At 48.5% G+C, this 19,863-nt stretch overlaps 1 protein-coding gene across 4 annotated transcripts in view; it reads right to left on the reverse strand.

The window, feature by feature from the left end:
• MTMR4 (myotubularin related protein 4) overlaps nt 1–19,863 on the reverse strand; it is a 58,497-nt gene that overhangs the window by 19,079 nt on the left and 19,555 nt on the right. For 2 of the 4 annotated variants that reach the window (XM_072882054.1, XM_072882050.1), the window contains exons 2-7: nt 17,954–18,027; nt 7,346–7,435; nt 4,702–4,818; nt 3,937–4,019; nt 3,535–3,701; nt 2,013–2,109 (exon numbers count right to left, since the gene is read on the reverse strand). In XM_072882054.1, coding sequence (XP_072738155.1) covers nt 2,013–2,109; nt 3,535–3,701; nt 3,937–4,019; nt 4,702–4,818; nt 7,346–7,435; nt 17,954–17,956 — 557 coding nt within the window. In that variant the 5' untranslated portion in view covers nt 17,957–18,027. Of the gene's footprint in view, nt 1–2,012; nt 2,110–3,534; nt 3,702–3,936; nt 4,020–4,701; nt 4,819–6,359; nt 6,623–7,345; nt 7,436–17,953; nt 18,028–19,863 lie in introns of those variants that run through there. The other 2 variants (XM_072882051.1, XM_072882052.1) reach the window with 2 other exon arrangements.

The following is a 19,863-nucleotide window of genomic DNA, read 5'->3' on the forward strand; positions in this document are numbered from 1 at the left end:
GGTTATTATATGCTTGTATTGCTCTACTTTTATGATGGCTGTCGCCAGGAAGAAGATAATAGTTTCCAGATAAGGACATCTCAGAACAGACTTGAAAGACAACGAACAATGCCATTACCTTGGAGTATCCTGTCTCTAACAACACTGTTTTGCCAATGCTGGGAAATAAAAGATAAAAGGACTATAAACAGTTAAAAAGTAACTTGATTCCTGTGAATAGAGGCAGGTGGTAATGATCAAAAGCCAAGGCAGGATTTAAAGACACACTCCCCGAAGCAGCAAGAGAGAACTGGTTTCTGAGTTGCACAAGCAAATTACACCACCTTTAAGATCTCGGGATGTCTGCAGGAAGCTGCGACCTGCCAGGATCCCCAGGTAGGAACTCAGCAGATGGAGGAAAGCAAAACCAGGCCTGCATCCAGCTTGCCGAGGTTTTTTTCAAGTTCTTTCTTCCCTGGTTTGGTTGAAAATAAAACATCTGTTTTTAGAGAAGTTGGCTAATTGCTGTGTATTACTGGCCAGGAAGCAAACCACAGATGGTCAGTCTAAGTTAAACTTTCTGAAATAGTCAGAGGGAACCACATCCCAAAATCTAGCAGCAGGAGAATGCCTGACTGCTCTCAAAGACACACAGAGACTCTACCTAGTGCAGGGACCTACAGATTGTGCACTTCAAAACTGACCAGTTCAGGAAAACGATTTTTTATTTGACATCCTTGGAGAAACTGCGTAAATGCCATCAAAGTCATGTTAACAGTCCAAAAGCAACGATGTGGTCAGTATGGCCAAGGAGAAACAGTAAATCAGACCTGAAAACTAGTGCTTGCTGCCTGGATTCCTGAGGAAGAGGGAAGGGGAAGGGAACAGGCAGCAAACTGCAAAACTCGACCAGGATTTCCCCAGGCCAGCGTGCCTGAGGCTTCTCATGGTCTCCACAAGAAACTGGTGACCTGGAACTGTCCAATATACAGATGATGGGGATGCCTTTACTGGCTGAGACATAGAGAAGAGACTGAGAGATCCCAGTCGTTTCAAGAAAAGGATTATAGGGAATGCAGAAATGAATACGTCTGTCAAAGCTTAATAAAATCCTGTTGGCTTAGCTTAATGCCACCTGCTGCAAAGAATGCAGAAGCGCTTCTCCAAGAGCTCCTGTGCTCTTCTCCAGGAGCAGACAACAGGCTGGAATCAGTGATGTGCAGGTGGGAAAGACCTAGAGATCTCCACTCCAACCACCTGCTCACAGGGGACCACTTCCAACACTAGATCATCTGAGACTTGAAAGGCTGTAATGATGGAGAACCCCCACCTCTGGGGATCTGCCCCAGCACTGCACCACACTCCTGGGGAATGACTTTTTTCCTCTTGTGTCCAGTCTGGACCTCCCAAGCTGCACCTTGTGGCTGTTGCCTCTTGTTCAGTTATCTGCCACTGTCAGAAGAGCTTCATTCCACCACCTTTGTAACTGCCTTTCCAGCAGCTGTAGGCTGTCAGCAGATCACCCTTTACCTTCTTCTGCACCAGACTGAACAAGCCTCACTCATTCCCCAGACTTCTGAGCATCCTGAGAGTCCTCTGCTGGCTTGCCCCCAGTTTCTCAGAGCTGAATAGCTACCCGACTTTATGAAAACTTTGTATTTTTCATTTCAAACAGCACGAGCATTTTAGAGAGAACGACTGACCAGAAAGGCAACCCTACGATGGACAGTTCCTCCAAGACTCTAGAATGTCTTCAAGAATGAATTATGGCCACCACATTAGAAACTACCTGAGTCAGCATTTACAATTGCTGCTAGCTCTGATGTTTGGGCTGTATTCCTTCTTCAATTCCACAATGTGAGAGGCAGAAAGGAAAGGGGATCTGGCTCATATGCTGATCTGCCTGAGGCTTATCAAGGCCAGGAAGGAGGATTAGCTGGAGTCTGACTCATCCACTGCTCTGCACGGGAATTGCAAAGGGAAGAAGGTAAGGAAAAAGGAGAGTGGGGAGAGCATGGTGGTGAAACACTCACTTGTAATTGTTGTTGATGTCAGAGACGCGCCAGACGTTCTGCAAGTCAAAGCCCATCCTCACCAGCTCCATCTCAAATCGGTATCTCACATGGTCTCCTGGAAGAGCAGAGCACAGGGTATTTACGGACAGCTAAGCAGAGCTGATGAAATCTAAACATGCTAGTGGCAGCTCCATAGCAACTATCATAGGCTAGAGAGAAACTACAGGACAGCTGGATGGCAGGGATCTTGCTTCAGAAGCCAAAAAGATTCGTCCCTCACGGGGGTTCCTCTGCTTATTTTGTCAAGTCAGATCACCTCTCAGTCTCAGGGCACAGAATGGCATGGAAATAACCTTCCCACATCAATGTGGAGTGTGGGGAGTTAATTTAACCCACTTTTGCCCTTCTGAGAGAGATGGCTTCCAAAGTGGATGTCAGGAACCGCATGGCAGAGGAGTACTGAGCACCCACCCCAGGCAGTTCCTTCTTCCAGACTGCTCTCTCAGAGGCTGACTCAGGGTTTGCTCTCTTATGTTTTAGCCTCGCCTTACAAATCCTGGATATCTTTGTTGCTCGAGTGTCAAATGTTGTTAATGAATAAATACTGCAAAGCTCTTCATTCATATCCTGCAGCAACAATTTCCACAGGTAAGTTTATTTATACTAGAGAATAATACTTTCTTTAAAGGAGAGACAGCAAATATCTCCTAATTGCTGGTGTTTGGGACAAGGTAAACTACGTGTTCTTACCTTTTCCCTACCAGGTTCTTTTGGTATCTCTTTCAGCTATACTATTCAACCCCATCCCTCCATCCCAACCTGCGTATGGACATTTCATTCAGGCTACTGCTTCTCTTCTTTAATACCAGCACATTTTTAAGTCTAAAGCCAGGTTTGTCACTCATTTTAATCCCCTTTTATTGATGCTGAAGCTGTTTAAAGACAAAGCAACTGCAAGTGAACTTTGTGTTCCCAGAGAAGGGAAACTCCCGATCCACACGAGGGCACCATCACAGCTCTGGTTTTCTCTTTATTGATTCAAAGATTTTATTTGTGCCTGTGTAAGAATGAGCCAGACATCTCCACAGACTTGATCACCAGAATGTTGTGGCATTTCTAGGTGTTGGAGAAGAGATGCAGACGGACTCATATTAATTATGCTGCCTCAAAGCTGATGATGTTTACCATCCAGGGACAAGACTGCTTGAGCTCTCTATCATCATGATGAGACTACTAAAGTTTGGGATGTTTTCTTCATTCATAAGGAGAAAGGGAGAGGCAGTTTATGTGTTGCTGGCTCAGAATGCCCTTTGTTGTGCTTATTACTATTATTCCTTTTACTGTGCTTGTTATCCAGCTGCATCTGGACATCAGCTGGATCTATAGACCAGGTATGGGGTGCCCCTCGGCAAGACAAACTTGGGCTACAGCTACAGCAGAACATAAGACACAGCCAGACATCAGTTTATGAACCACAGTTCAAATTGCATTGCTGTGCTTCTGGACAGAAGAGCAGGAAGGGGACAGGCCAGGAGCTTACCTGGACGGCAGAGATGTGCGTGTTGATCCTCCTCATCAACACAGACTCCCAAGCACCATGCATGGTAGGCAAACGCAAAGAGGTCCTCAGGCTTAGCAGGGCGGGCAATGGCTCGAGTTAGCCTCTTTAACCACTCCTGGCACTGCTTAAAGGTGGAAAAATGGCACCTGCGAACCCAAATGCAAATCATCCTCAGTGGGTACGGTCATCCAACTGAGATGCACAGACAAGGAGCTCTGCTCCACTTAACCAGGAAAAGAAACAAAGCAGCAAGTCTTAGAAAAACTGAGTAACCTTGGCCATAAACAGCTCTATTCCAATGGTAGCCCAGAGGGAGACACCAGAGCTGATCACGGCAACGGGCCTGCAGTGCCACCTACAATATAGCAATAAAATGGATACCTGATCACTTTGGAGTCCTTGCAGACGATGTGGAGCTGGAACATATCCCGACACTCCACACTTTCCATCATCCTCAAAGGCACCTGCAAGGGACAGATGTAGGACATGACAAGACGTACCACATAACACAGCAGACGTAGCAGCCTTGCCTGTAGGCCCATCACACACAGTCATGGCTCTCACAATCATGAGCTTCCAGTTCAAACTACAGACCCACTCTGAGGTTTATGAAGCTTCATGACCCAGCACAGAGCCTCCTTCAGCAATTAGTATTCCGGTTTCTACTCTGTCCCTGGGTAGTCTCCCACCTGGGGCCAGTTACTGACTAAATCACATCCAGACAAGCAGAGGTAACTGAGCCAAACAAAAGCTGTAATAAAAGATGGCAAGTCAAGACAGTGAGAGAAAGCCTCAGGCTCCCACTGTCCGACTCTGTTGCTGGTCTCCAGGTAGGAGAAGTCTCATTAAAACTGGCCTGCAAGAGACCTTAACAGTCTTAAAATCACCATGTTTAATGCTTGAATTTAAAAAGAACAGCAAGGGAAAGACCTAATTATTATCCAACAGAGAACCCCATCTACACGCCAAAACACAACAGCAAAAGAGCAACTGCGCAACCAGCATTAACAAGAGACAGCATCAGGCTTGGCATCCTTCAAGAAGCACAGCTCCCATGCCACAGACCACAGAAATGGCTTATGGCCCCCCTGAAATACTGCGAGAGATTATGGTTCAGGCAGCAGGAACAGGCAGATCCAGACTTACATTGATCACAGAATCCTTGAATTTGATATGAAGCCGGTAGTTGGAGATGGCAATCACAGCATCGTTTGCATGGCCAAGATACTCCACTCCCTCGCCCTGCAACACAGTGAATGGGACCTGGAAGGGAGACATCACTAATTCAAGACACATGCAGAGTACTTTCTGCACCGTAAATGCCAAGGGCCATTCTTCCTACTGCCTCCGCAGTGCATGTCCTGCAGGAAGTCATTCACAGCAATGTGCTCTTCATGCACTGAGAGCACGCAACAGTACGAAACAGCACTGGTACCCACTGCCCAGCCCCACGTGATGGATCTCCTTCCAAGGATGCCTCAGGAGCCACTGAGCACCTCCTGATGCCTGATGGATAATTACTTGCAGAGGAGAGGTGTGACCACAAATGCTATGTACACCAACCGTGGGCATCTGGCAGTGAGGGTGTTGCATGGGGGCAGAGGGCTATATGGTCCCTGGTTTTCGGAGAGGGTAAACGCAGCTCTGGCACAAGTGGCATGATAAAGGACACAACCTCAGGCACAGCTCAGACATGAGTTGGGGAGTGCTCTGCACAGCTCCAGGCAGAGCCTGATACAATCAGAGTCCTCTGCCCCAGGGCAGAATGTCGCATACATGATCTTGCTGCATCATTTAAATGAAGGGGGCTCTTAGGAGCACTAAGAGACTCACTGGTACCAATCCAGGTAAGTAAATGAATCAAAGTTTTGCCCAATTTCTGCTAACAAGGCTCTGAGGGAATCTCTGTGTATAGTTATTTGTATGACTGAGGAAACTTCATTAAAGTTACCTGTATTAGAATTTTTTTTTTTTTAAAATCCAGATAATCAAGTGTCTGTCTTTTTCCCTATCCGCCCAGACATGCCATAGCTATTTTTAAAACAGGGGATCCTGGCAGGTGGCCAAGTTTGACTTTTCTTTTCTTGTATTAAAAAAAAAAAAAAAAGGCAGCGGAACAGCCTAAAATTCACCAGGTCCCTTTCTCCTTAGCTAAGTAGACTCCTCATTGTTCCCTGAATGCCACCTACACCAGGTGATGCTGGTAACCAATTATGCAAAAAATGTCAGGAAGATTTATGTTTCAGCCAGAGCCCTTTATTTGCCAGACAGAGCATCTGATGAAACAATTCATTACGCTGTAATTAGTACAAGTCAGACCACCTTGTCTTTATTCCCAAGTTGTTTCTATGGCTTGTTTCTATGGCTCATATGCTGCCTAAAAATTGAATTTCCTGGATTTCAGACTTCACATGCAAGTGACAATTGTACTAACAACTTCTCCCTTCTTAAGTGACCTGTACAAAAATAAAAACCTTAGACTGGAATCTGTCTGAATACTCTTTAAAAATGTTAATTATTTGACATTAAGAGAATATACTCTCTTTATTTCTGCAGTTTATTTATGCACGCTTGCCAGAGCTGTTTTTAGTTGGCATGTGTTTCTTCTGCTTACGTGGCTCTTTCACACAGCAACAGAAGGAAGACAGATTAGAATTGGGATGGTAAAACTGCAAGAAAACTGACAGAGGGAAATCCTGGAATAAACTGACAGGTGCCTGAATACAGCTTGTTATCAAGCTGATGGTGTCTTTTTAGACTTCACTTTACATTAAGAAAATAACAATTTACTGAAGGCAAATTACCCTTTGGGAAGGGTGAACTTTACGGTCCTCCGCGCAGAAGACTAAAGCAGAATCTGCTCTTCTCCAGGTAGTCTCAGCTCAGAGTCATCTCAGCGGCTTCACCTCCCGAAGGCTTGCAGACCTGCAGCCTTGACCCCGTGCACCTCCTCAGCCCGCGTTTGCTCCTTCAAGTCAATCCTCCTGTTGCCACGTTTCTGTCCTTGCTTTTAGCAGCACCGTTTACCAAGACGATGCCAATCACAGAGCAAATTCAAGTACTGCAGCAGCAGTGAGAACACACAATGCGAGCCTGGCTTCAGCCATAGGAGGAAGATGATGAGCACTGGGACAAGGTGGCAGTGGACTATGTTAAAGGAAGCAACAAACACCAGGAGGCTTTGGCTCCCACTGTTCAGAATACCACCCTTGCTGCACAGCAGCAACAATACCCAGGTCTCTTTCAAGGGCCTTTTGCAGCAGGAGGCTGGCACCATATGGAGGTTTCTCTTTCCAACAGCTCTGCGGCAGGAAAATGCCAGGAACAACGTATATTAGGGCCAGATCAGTCATTGCAATTGCATGCTATGGCTACACAGAGCACAGACTAGCCCTGATATTTGACCCGTCCCAGAGAGCATCTACCTGCTGCAGAGGGCTACACAGGCAGTGTCACAATTGCTCACTGTCAGCACAGGCAGAGGACAGGGGATACCCAGGATGGCTCTGTATTGCATCATGCTCCAGCTGTATTTCCAAGTGGCAGATGCAATGCTGTACGAATCGCAGCATCTTGGCAGGGCTGGGAAGGCAGGGCCAGGGCGTACAGAACTGCCGTCAGCAGCCTCCACACACACAGAGGGACCTGCCGGTCCAAATGTGACCTACAGCACCGGCTAGCCCACGGCCTCCAGAACACATCTTGGGCTGGAGAACTGCTCTCAGGTTTCACACTACCAGAGTTGAGACTGCTGCATCCCAAAGCTGTTTCTGTTTTCTTACTTCCTTACCTGCAATGACTCTTCCTCCTTTACAAGCTCTTTCGGGGGGAACAAGTCCTTGGCCTGGATATACTCCAAACTGGGAGGGCCTTCCTCACCCTGCATTGAAAACAAAACACACATTGAGACAGGCCCCAGCCAGCATGTGTTACAAAAAGGCAAAAATGGAGGCTTGTGGATACTCTTGGCACCCCGATACATTGGGGATCCCCTGGACCTGTGCATAGAAACACCTGTTCTGCCTCTGGACTGTACTCTCTGCATTGCAGGACCCCAGCAGTTCCTCCAGCTATTGAAGAATACCCACAGCACTGAAAGACTGAAACAGGTCTCCAAGTTCTGTCTCTTCCAACCATGTGGTATCTGGAAAGCCATGCAGAAACACCTCAGCCATGCACAGGATCTTGGACTGATGTTACAGTAATTTCTCATGTCAAAGGTTACCCCACTACCTTCACTATGGCACCACAGCAGAAACACCATAACACAGAGGGTTTCCACCTACAGCTTCAATGTACTCTTCCTCCTCTTACATTCATAAGGACTGCTTTGTTTGGGAGTTTTTGTTTTCACTCTTAGCCCAAAGAAATCTGGGAAGAGCCTGAAGCTTTTCAAGGAGAATATACAAGTGTGAAACATAACCCTGTAACAACTGCATCTAAGTGCACCCAATTCACTACATGCGTTACTGACTGGTGACAGCACCCAAGCAGGGCATTTGTCCTCAGGACAGCTGAATGTGTCTAACCTGCTCAGGCAGACACCCTGGAAAGCCCATAGAGGCCTCAGAGAAGTGGTCTGAGAGGACACACGGAGCCTGGACACGCTATCCTTGGAAAAGTGGAGAGAGTGTCTCAGTTTGGGACATGTGAATCTTCAGTCACTCGTGAAATCTCGGTCTTCATTTTCACCAACCCTCACCCCACACTCTGTCAAACCACCGGCTTGCTGTACGAATGAGCAGCATCCAGACACTCAGGTGAGGACACTCACCCACTTGGAGCCCAGGACAGTGTTAATTCCACAGGTATTCGGTGTGGGAATGTTTTCTTCGGAATGCCTCTTGCTTTCTAACTATAGCTCCTCTAGGCTCTAGCATTTATTAGGAAATACTCTGTTCTATAAGCATTAAATAATATTTTAAAATTAAATATCTTTCTGGTTAAGTCATCTTAGCCTGAACCCCAAATTTCAATCTGAAGAAATGAGAACCTGACCCTCTTGGCTCAGTTATATTTAAAATGATGCTGAATCCCCTTATGTTGCTGACAGCCACTCAAGCCTTGGCACCCACAGGTACAGCCCGTCCTGAAGTGCTCCCTGGACTTCAGACCAGGGCAGCCAGACCCTGCGCAGCCCACCTTCCCGGGTCCAGAGCTACCCATGCACACGCTGCCTGTAGCTAGCATAAAACTTGGCATCAACCTCAATTGCAGGCAAAGGCACTGCCCCTCCTCACCTACTCACCTGCGTGAGGCTGCCAGGGACACACAGGGCACAACACCTGCCAGTTACTGGAGACCAGGGGGCCTCGGGGGCCTCTCCTGCCAGTGGGTTGCTCCGACGCTGAGGTGCTAACCCAGGAGAGCATGAAGGAAAGGTGCGTGCCTGTGTGCTGGTGCAGCAGCCAGGGAGCAGAGATACCCTCCTCTCCCATCACCACTTTGCAGCTCACAAAGAAATCCCAGTGAGCAGCAGGAACTGGAACAGGGCAGTCCAAGCTCTCCACCAGCCCAGGTGTCCTTGAGTCCCTCCTCACCTGCAGCACAGGACGGGCGGGAGGCTGACCATCTCCTGCCAGAGCCCCGTCCCAGGGCATCAGCAGGGTGGGGTGATCAGGACCCTGCTCTCTTCACAAGCCAGCCATCTCCTAAAGCCCTCAAAGCCCATTTAGCCACAAGTCCTTCTGGTGGCCGCCTTCTGCAGGAAGGGGCATCAGATCTCCTCTCAGCAAGAAAACTCCTTTCCCCGAAGGTATAAGAGATGGAGAGCCCAGGATCCCCTCCGACTGCAATGCCCTCCTGGCAGCGTCAGCACAAGAGGGGGTCTCGCACATGCCTGCCTTGCATGCTGCAGCCATGGCGGGAGCACAGAGCTCCCCTGGGGTCGGCTGCTCTCACCCAGTAATTTTCCAGCTCCAGGCAAGGACTGGCTGGAGCCTGCATGGCATGGCACGCTTGCCGGGGCCTTCCGGCCGACTCAACCTGCGGTGCCGGGCGCTGCTGTGCCCTTGGGCCCAGGCAGGGCAGCCGCACAGCAGCGCTGGGGGGCCACGGCATCCTCAGGCAGCACGTGGGAGGGAGGAGAAGGGGATCCCCCTTTGCAGGGGGGCTGCAAGCCATGCCGGGCAGATCCAGGGCAGGAGGATCTGCACATAGCCCGGCCTCAAGGACAGGCCTGATCTAGGGCAGCCAGCTCAGCATGGGAGCTGGAGAGAGAAGCTGGCTTACAGCCCTGCTTGCATGGAGGAGAGGAAAGGGGGGGGAAAAAAAAAAAAGCAGCACTTACAAAGCAGTTGAGCATGGAGCAGGAGACACGGCCTGGCAGACTCATGTTCATTTCCCGAGGCGGCAGCTGGGCCAGGCACGCGCAAGCAGCATCTCCTTCCTCCGGCCCTCTGCTGCTGCCGGCAGCGGCTCCGAAACCGTGGCGCCGGGATTGCCACAGCCTCCCCGCTCTGCCGCGAAGGGCAGGAGCATCCCTGCCGCCGGCGGCCGGAGCAGGTGCCCGCCGCCACCGCCACCGCTCGCTGCCGCTGACAATGGAGGGAGGGAGGGCGGAGGACGGCCAGACTCCACCTACCTCCAAAGGCCGCCGAGCACGGCTCTGCCATCTAAGTGTCTCCCTGACAGGCGAGACAGAAAATGGAGAGACCGACGGAGGGATCACCCCTCCTATCCCCCTCCAGTCCCCATACGCAGAGCCAGCACCCCGCCGACGGGCGGATGCCAGCGACACGTCCCCTTCCTTGCCGAGCTGCCGGCGAGCGGAGCAGCTTGCTGGGAGATGCAGTCCTGGCCCATGGCACTCCTCCGCGCCAGCACCTGCCTCCTGCCGCACTGATGGCGTGTGCGGGAGCGCGGGGAACAATAGTAGCGAGGCGGCTTTGCGCCCTGGCACCGAGCCCTCCGCCCCGGCTGATGCTTTCGGATGCTTAGCTAGGAGCCTCCTGCTGCAAACCTTTGCCTGCGATCGTCCCGCCAGCCCGGCACCTGCCCGCGGTCCTCTCTGCCCGGTGAGGGAGGGGAGGACAAAGGGGCTGCCCTGCTGCTTCCTTACTGCTGAATACTCCCGAGCCTTTAAGTTCTCCTTCCCAGGAGCTCCCGTGCGTGTAGGGAGTAGCTGGATGTCTCTGGCTCCCACCAGCACCCGTGTGCCAGAGCTTGGTCCCTGGTGAGGACGAGGCTCCCCAGGGCCACCACTCCTGTCGCTGAGCACCTGGATGGTTAGCTCCCGCGGGAAGTTTCACCAGCTCCGGTTTAGCAATGGTTGCTGACATTGGGGAAATGCCTCGGGTGCAGGAAATGCTGTGGGTTGAACACCCAGCTCCCTGTCCCAGTCCCCCAGGAGCTGACTTTCACTACCTGTTCTTCGTCAAGTCCACAAGCAAACAGCAAGCTGCCAGGTCACAGCCCACGCCAGAAGCCACAGGACAACAGCCTCCTGGGCTATGCCATCTCCATTTCTATCACTAGCTGCCACTCAGCCCCTCCACCTCCCACCACTGAGCCAGAGTAAGAATCTCATTCTTAAAATCCAAAATTAAAACCAGGCCCTTCATTAATCCTCCAAGGCCCAGGCCCAACTATTTTGCTCAAATCATACCAGCTTTTTTTGCTCCTGGACCATCAAAACAGAGCACAGCCTGTAGCCATTAAGCTCCTCTTAGATGTGGCTGCCCCAAAGCCACCACAGACAGCTCTACCTAGCAATACCGACAGCATCTCAAAAGGGTTTTCTCAAGTCAGATAAAAGATTTGGGCATTTCTCTGCAAAATCTTTAAGGGTTACGTTATTTTGAGCTGCCAAACCAAGGGACAGCTTTGCAACGCCCAGACCTGTTGCCCTGTCACTGCAAGGCAGCAGTGCCCAGGCAAAAAGCCATTCAAATGAACTCCCTTGCTGAGAAATCAAACACACAGACTACCCCACAGGCCACAGTCATGTGGGCTTCACTAGTCAGGGTAAAAGCCCTAGAAGAAAATGTGACCACGCCTGGAGATAAGCCATGAAATCCCATTACCACCTCAGCTCTGTCCCGCTCCACTTACATGGTGCATGGTGGGCAAATGTCGGGCATTGCCCAGCCTCGGAGGCACCCGACTCCATCTGGCACCCACAAACCAAAACACATTTGCATTACACACAAAGCCAACGCATAATGAGAACAGAGGGATACGGACAAGGTTGCGGATTTGTCTTGGCCAAATCTGAGCATCAGGAGAGGTGCCCGGCTCCTTGCAGGTTCTCCTCTGGGGTGAATGCCAGAGCTCTGCTGAGAAACCAGAGCAGCAAAAGGTGGGAGGAACCTTTTATACCAGAAAGAAAGTGTAGCTATAAAAACTGTAAAACCAATATTTTTTTTTTCCTGACATGTATCAGGAGAAAAACAACAAAGCATGTTTGTCAATAACAGCTGAAGCACAGAAATCTCTTAAGTAGAGTCAGAACATATGTCGCTATTTAACTTAAATGCATACAACACATGGCCAGTGTTTATAACATACAAAAACATGGACAAGGCAGGTAAGGTCTGCTCCGACCCACGGCGAGACTTTTAGGACCAGCGCTCAGTTCAGGGCCTGGCACAGGGACTGTTTCCAGCTCGAGTTGCAGAAGGACATTTGTAACCCTAAGCTGCAGCTGCGCAGAGTTAAAAGGTTGCTCATCAGATCATTACTTTGAATTTCCAACCTGAGCTGACCTGTACAGCCACAAATGGATCTCCTCCTGCTTTCACTGAAATATTTTTGCACTTTTAGCATCAGAAAAAGACTCACACATGGCTTAGAAACTTCTGCCCAAGAGCTGAGCGTGGTGCAGAGAAGTAGACCTTGCCCTGAAGTTCAGCAGTGCCTCAGAGGCTTACAGAGTTTCAGGAGGAACCAGATTCAAACTCCACCGCTTTCACCTCTTCCTCCAACAGTTCACAAAATACCTGCTCTCATTTCCATCTAATCAACCGGACAAGGACAGGAGCGGTGGCAGTGAGACCACCAGGTGCCGGGCAGCCTGGGTGGCCAGGCACCGGAACACTGAGTGCTCGCAGCCTTGTTTAGCTGGCTTGGTTAGCTAGAGGGATTTCCTAAATGCCACCTCAGATGCCGCCCTGGCTGAACAGCTGATATTCACTCTGTTATCACTAACCACCACCAGACTGAACAAGGAAGACAAGGTTATTTTCACATAACTAGGCTCCTCTGAGTGTCATACATATGCACATTCATGCAGGGGGAGAGAAACCTCCCTCATTTTCTCCCAACCACAACAATGCTAAAGGTTTCCTGTACTCTGAGGAAGACAGGAGCTGAATATAACATGGGCAGCATGTTCTTAAGGCCAGCTGGCAGTAATTAACCCTTTTTCCTCCCACTAGCAATGCATGCTGTTCCTGCTGCAACTGGCTCTCTCCTGTGCTGCTCCTCCCACCCCTCCATACGTCTCTCCTTGCACACCGCAGGTAAACAGCTTGCAAGCTCTCTTTAAGGTCCCAAAAGGGATTTGGAGGCTCTGAGATAGCACAGTGCTTGGCAAAGATAGGACTGGCACTCAAGGGGCCATCCTGCAGCCTCCAAGGGAGATAATACTCCCTACGGAGACATGCCTGCATGCACCAGGAGCCCAGCCTGCAGCACAGGGGTTCACAGAGGTGAGCTGCCATCTGGTCCCACATGCCCAGGGAATCCGTACTGGGAGCACAGGACAGCCACTGAGATGCTGCCATCTCCCTCGTGGCCTGGAGCCAGTCAACACCCTGAACTGCATCTTTTTGTCAACAGCTAGCCCAGCTTTCTGCAAGATAGGGAAAGGGTGGTTCAAAGAGCAGCTAACACCCACCTGCCACATCACCCGATTCCTCTTTGTGGGTCTGCAGCTCCATCTCTCCCCTTCAGAAATGATAATCCACCCAAGCAAAGATCTGCAAGTGCCTCAAAGAGACACACAGATGTACTGGAGGAGCCCAAACTCCTTGTGAAATACAGGTGCCGGCAGGGTCTATCACTCACAGAAAGGTGGAAGCAAGCAGCCAGATGGAGAGAAGAAGAAAACTGGTCCTGTCCACTGCAGGGAGCTGCCACCACCAGCGCACTGGACTCAGACTTCTGAGTACAGGTATACCCTTCCCAACCCTGCCATACCTTTATCCTCCATTTCTTTTTGGCACCACAAATAAGATTACTGTAAATACTCTTTCATTAGGCAGAGGGCACCACTTCCATCCCTTCTACATATTAAGGGTGGGCTTTTCATCACCACAGCATGGTGCATCACCCTGCAGATGGAGAGGAGGGAAAGCAAGGGGCTATGGCCACGGATGGCAGAGATCTGAATCTGCAGCCCTGTCCCTGGTAGCACATCCATTGCACAGACTGCCCTAATCTGCCTCCAGCTGGAGGAAAAAACACAGGAAAATTGGCAGGAGGAGGTGACTGTCCTGGGCAGGTAGTCCCAGGACATCAGAAGCAAACCGACAGGAGCCAGGGCAGCTCTGCCCAACAGCCTGGGGCTCCAGCAGTCACCGAGCCTTTGCCAGCTGCTGCGGGCTGCGATGCTCCCAGCAGCAGAGGTGTTATCAGGGTACTCTAGTTTATATCTGTCCAGGTCTGAATATTTTCAATGAAGATCAAGGTAGGAACTGGTTCTCTAGATCTTTTTACAGGTAAGGAGGGGAAGGGAGAGACTTGTATCATTTATCTTATCCTAAAAGTTAAAATTTATCCTCTTTCTGCTTAGCAGATACCTACATCAGGGTCAGGGTGAGATGAACTGCACTCAGACACATATTTCGACTTCTCTCCACTGCCTAGGCAGGGGATCTACATAAGCTGATGCAGAGAGCTGACTAGCTGTGGCCACAAGAACTTCTTGTTCTGCCTTGTCTACTTTCGTTGCACAAAGGGCATCTTTGTTTCAGGTCCCTCTACAAAAATAGTTCATTTCCTCAAAGCCTAAGGAGGTCCTTGGGTGAACTGAAAAGCTGCTGAGCCACTGAGGTGGCCTCCCAGAAAAAAAAAACCCTAAACTTGTGTGAAGGGAAGTTATTTTATACCCTGTAAATCAGGACTGGGATGGCAAGTGCCAACTTTTCATCTTTACAGGATGACAGAAGAGGTTATAGATCTGTAATATTGTATTTAATATTTGTTCAGAAAGCTGCCCAGAGGTGAGCACATAACAGAAATATGAAGAAAGAAGCCTTTGAGAAGAGGGACGAAAGGACAGAAGTCAAGGGCTACCAACTCCGTATGCCAGCAAGAGGGGACAAGGGACGGCTAACCTGCAAAACCCAACCTAGACTAACAGTCATGGTTCCCTCCAAAGGGTATGAACCTTCACGGACGTCCAGATGTCTACAGTCCCAGTATCCCCAGCAATAAGAAGAGGGAATGCTGCCGTGGGAGTTGTACAGCGTGCAGTAAGAGCTGAGCCGTGAGCTCCTGGCAGAGCAGCACAGCAGCTTGCACTAACTTACCCACCAGGTTAGTTTTAAGTAATGTATTAAGGTACTGAGTGCTCATTAGGACTTCCATTAGCTAGAGTTAAGGATTAAACCACCACTAGTGCTGTCTTCAAGGTCATTTTCATCAGCAGCTATTCTTTGGGGGAGAAATGAGAAGAGTCTTACAATCAAAGCAAACAAAGCTCTTGACCAACACTAGACCAAGCATTCGTAGCAGCAGAAAGGGGAGAGCAGCTGGTGATCCACATTTGGGGTGCTGCTGAGTGAGGTAGAAGCTTTTGGGCATGCTAACCAGAGGGCATTGGTGCTGTGCCCTCTGACTGCAGAGATCACAGGTAATTAGCTAAGCACTCAGCATACCTGCAGGGAACAGGGTTTCCAACTGACCCACCCAGCAGCTGGCTGAAGAAGTCCAGCCCTGAAGTGCCCGTGGGTCAGCAGACAACCCTGCGGACTATCCATTAACCAGCAACCAACCTTCATCCCTCCCTGCAGACCTGCATTTAACCCAGAAGTCACAACCCTCCAGAGAGGTCACAAGAGGACTCAAAGGAGGTTGTTAAGAGTTTACATCAGCTCTCTACCTCAACCACTGACAGAAGCTCAGGTAAGTAGGTGGAGGCAAGTGCTTATTTCTACAGCTCACAATTATAAGTTGCTTTCTCTCTCTTGCCATGGGAGACAAAAAGCCTATACTCTTCCTAAAACAGTGGGTGACGGGGGTGGAGTTTTTTGTTGTTGGTTTTTTTTTCCCCAAAAGGAAAAACTAACTTAAAAACAAAATCAAAGGAACATTTTAATAAAATATGAAAAACCCATAAATCCTTTTCAGAAGGTCCTTTGAAACTGTGAAGTCATCTTCAGATATTCGTAAGGAGCAGAAGACTCTCTTGTCTAGAAGAAACCAAACCATCTGTGGTTACAACTAAGGGCAGGCCAGGGTCAGGTCAGGATAAGTATCTGTCAAGACACAGGAAAGGAGCACAGTGAAAAGCAAAAGCTTCCATGTTTTATTAAGTCCAAAGTTCCAGTCTACACACCCCAAAAAGAGTACAGGTCTGGAGAGGGATGACAAAAATTAAATACAGCTTCTCTACAGAGAAGATTTTAAAAGACTTGAGCTCTTCATATGTCTAAGGGTAATGTGACAGAGTCCCACAAAATCCCAAAGGGCATGGAGATGCTCACAGGCAGCACCGCGTTTCACAGTTACTCCCAATACAAGACCTGGGGACCATGAACCAAAACAGCATGGAGCAGGTTCAAAAACAAAGCAAGAGGGGCTACTCCGCACAACTTGGCAGCACAGCTCTTTGCTGCAACTGCAAATCTTTACTTAGTTTTGAAAAGCAGCTAGATGAATTCACGGAAGAAAAATAGACCAAGGGCTCATAGAACATTAATTGTTTCTGGATTACCAAGTTGCTGAGCTGCAGATCCTGACAGGTGAGGGCATACACCAGAGAACTGCTCCCCCCAGGCTCTCCCTGCAGCATTCACCAGTGGCCCCCTGTCAACGGGGTATCTGACTAGCCAGGCCTTCGATGGACCCAGCCTGGCCTTTTCCGTGTTACCTGGAGGGACTTTTGATGCATTTTCCATGTGTTTCACTTTTTTTTTTCCATTCATAACTGGATACATCTGCATCAGTCTCATCTCAATTCCATACAGAGAAGTTGTTGGGAAACAACTGTTTCCCAAAAGTTGTTGGAAGCTGTTGTATACTTCCAGTCTGACACCAAGGTAATCTCAACTTGAAGTATAAGACACTTTATCAGGTTACAAAAAGGGCATACTTTCATCTCTCCACCCCAGAGCAAGCTTCTCAACCTGAAGCGTGGCAAGAAGCTCCTCCAACAGAAAGCAGAAGAGATCCTGAAGCTAAACCAGGGAGGATGAGGATAGGGCCTTCACCAAAAATGCTGTGTGTGTGACTACTAGAGCTGACAGTTCAATTAATGTAGAGAGCACATTTCCTTTTCTATTCTGGTTGTTCATAGATTACATGGGGGACAATCCCATAGGAGACATCACTATTTCCTCAAGCAGTCTGCCAGATTTTTTTTTTTTTTTTAACTTGTTTAACCTAAATTTTCATGTCCTCAATTTGAATTTCCAGCCCTTTGACTGTTTCTGCCATTCTTCTCTGCACTCCTTCCAACATAATAATACGCTTCTGGCAGCAGCGAGCACGAAGCTGATGATAATACCGTGTTACTGCAGCAACGCTGAGGCTCCCTGCCCACCCACAGCCCAATATGCAGATTACCATGTGGCCTTCGAACCCCATTCAAACTACCGCCCTAATGACACTTCCAGCATCTTTCAACATTCCTGGTCTCCAGCTTTCTTCCTCTCATCAGATTGTGCGTATTTTGGTTTATTTCTTGCTGGAGGCATTAGAGCACTTTATCCGAGTTTATCAGCAATCTGGCTGTTTTGGCTGTGTTTCAGTCTCTCCAGATTCTTTTATACCATATTTTTCTGTGACTAATTATTGTGAAATTTCTGCTACTTTGGTGGCACCAGAGCACATAATTAACATGGTGTTAAATCTTCACTGAGACATGACAGAGGAACAGAATGAGAAACCCCAGCATTAAGTTTTAAAGTAAAAATAAATCAGTAAGCCACAAAAACTGGATGACTATGTCAGTAGTCCAAGGAGGCAGAAGGGGATTCCAGTCTTATTTACTTTTTTCCCCAGTATATTCCAATAACAAGTTTAGGGGTAAACTTATCCTACCAACAGCATCTTGGCCACAGTAATAAAAGCTCTCTATATTATATTATTATATAAAATACACAATACTATAGCACTCTTTCCCATTGTTGTATTTATTCTCATACATTTAGCAGCAGTACAAGATTTGGACACACAAAGAATGAACAAAACCACCCACAGAGGACAGAGACAGACTAGAATATATACTCACCATCCTCAGACACTGTCCAAAATCTCCTGGTTCAATCACAGCTCACTCTCTTCTTGTTCTTCCACTAGTCTCACCTGCAGCAAAGAAGACACAACCCAGAGCAGTTTAGATCAACAGTAATGATACTTCAGTATGAACACAGAGGGGGGGGGAAAAAAAAGCCCAAGAGCCCAGCACCCTGTACCTATCATTGCCACCCTCTATTTAGTGCCCTCGTCAAGAGCTGTTGGAAATCAGATTCAGCATGACAGGGGAGACACCAAATCCTTTTGGTCAGTCACTACACACAGCATGCAGGACTTGTTACCCATCAGCACACACTGGCCAGTACCCCAGAGGTACAAAACACACACCTTGGGGCAGCACTGGAGGGAGCTGAAGGAAGAAAGACTTGGTCATTATGGTTCAAGGGCCTGGGGAGGATCCTTCTTCACACAAAACTTGGGTGCTTGGAGAAGACGGCTGGTGGTTTGGGGGAAAATTGCCTCTAAAATCAAATCTTGGCTGCCTAGGAGGTAGGGCAGGATGCAAGAGCTCAAAGTGCCACACACAAACTAGCAGCCCTTCTGCCAGCTTCCCCGTGAGCAGTGGGACTGGTCACAGGAGGCGTTTCGTAAGGGGGTAAGCAAAACTTGAGCAAGATCCTGCTCTGAGAAGATCCTTTCCAGTGGCACCAGATGGTCCCACAGGTGATCCTGGGATTTCCACAGAGGAAAAAACCCAATATGGGATCATTTGATCACCAACGTATCTCTCATCTGTCCAAATCCTGCCCTCCGTTCTGCTCCTTCAGCCCTACAGAGGGGACTGAATGACACACAAAGATTGCAGCTGGAAGCAGGTTGAGAGCCCTGTGCCACTCACCCCACTGTGCAGCCCCTTCACTGTGTGCACAAGTAGCGTGGAAATCTACATGCATATGTCCCAACAGTTTTTTAAAATAACAGTGTTTTAAGTGGGAATGTTCAGTATTTAAGCCTAGCCTGAAGATGGCTTAGAGCTCATCAACCAAACCACATTTCTGCCAGTTGCCAGCACCGTACACCATGCCAAAGCTCCAGGAATTCTCAATGTCTTTGGTAAGTTTTGCTGCCATTTGATGTAAAGGTTTTCCTCCTTAGATGAAATACAAGCATTAACACGTGTGGAATTGGAGAGCGTCTAAACATCTTGTGCAACATATCCCGGCTGAGAATTACTTCTCCTTCTGCTGTCAAGGAATCGGGTCGGCTCCAGAAGAGTTTCTGAATACCTACTCAAGGCTTTCCTTCCACTCAGGGATTTCTTTCCCAGACCAGAATTAAGTGAGGTTTGACATCCACACATCAGAAGGCCAAGCTGAATGCCAGCACTAAGGAGTCATTTTTGAAATGTAATCTTCATCACAAGCAAGCAGCATGCAAGTCCTTCAGCACTGCTGCGTGAAGTGGGAGGGAGCTGCAGCAGTGCCGTCAGGAGAAAGGAAAGGGAGTTCAGAAAGGTCTCAAAACTTGTGCACTATATTAACTTACATTTAAAAGCAGATCAGCAAGTTTCAGGAAAGTATGAGAAAACCCACAATGGGAATCAACTTTTTTTCTAGGAAAACAGATAAAGCCAAATACTGCAATATCTCCCTTCAAACCCAGATCCAGCCTGTCTCTTTTCAACTATAAAAACCTTTTCCCCACTATTTAGCAAAGTGACCACACATATCAGACCTCTACTAGATTTTTTTTTTCTCTACGTGTAGCTTACCATGCCACCAGGAAGAGTCACTGCCAACGGGTGACTTACAAATTAGGTCAAAAGCAGAATTAGCAAGGGAAGTAACATGTTAAATATGCTTTGTTCACTAATCTGAAGATAACCTGAATTATTGATACCACTAAATGCCACACGAGTACTTTTCCTGCAGTACACTTTGTATC

Source organism: Ciconia boyciana, chromosome 17 (assembly GCF_034638445.1).
Source record: "Ciconia boyciana chromosome 17, ASM3463844v1, whole genome shotgun sequence".
NCBI lineage: Eukaryota > Metazoa > Chordata > Aves > Ciconiiformes > Ciconiidae > Ciconia > Ciconia boyciana.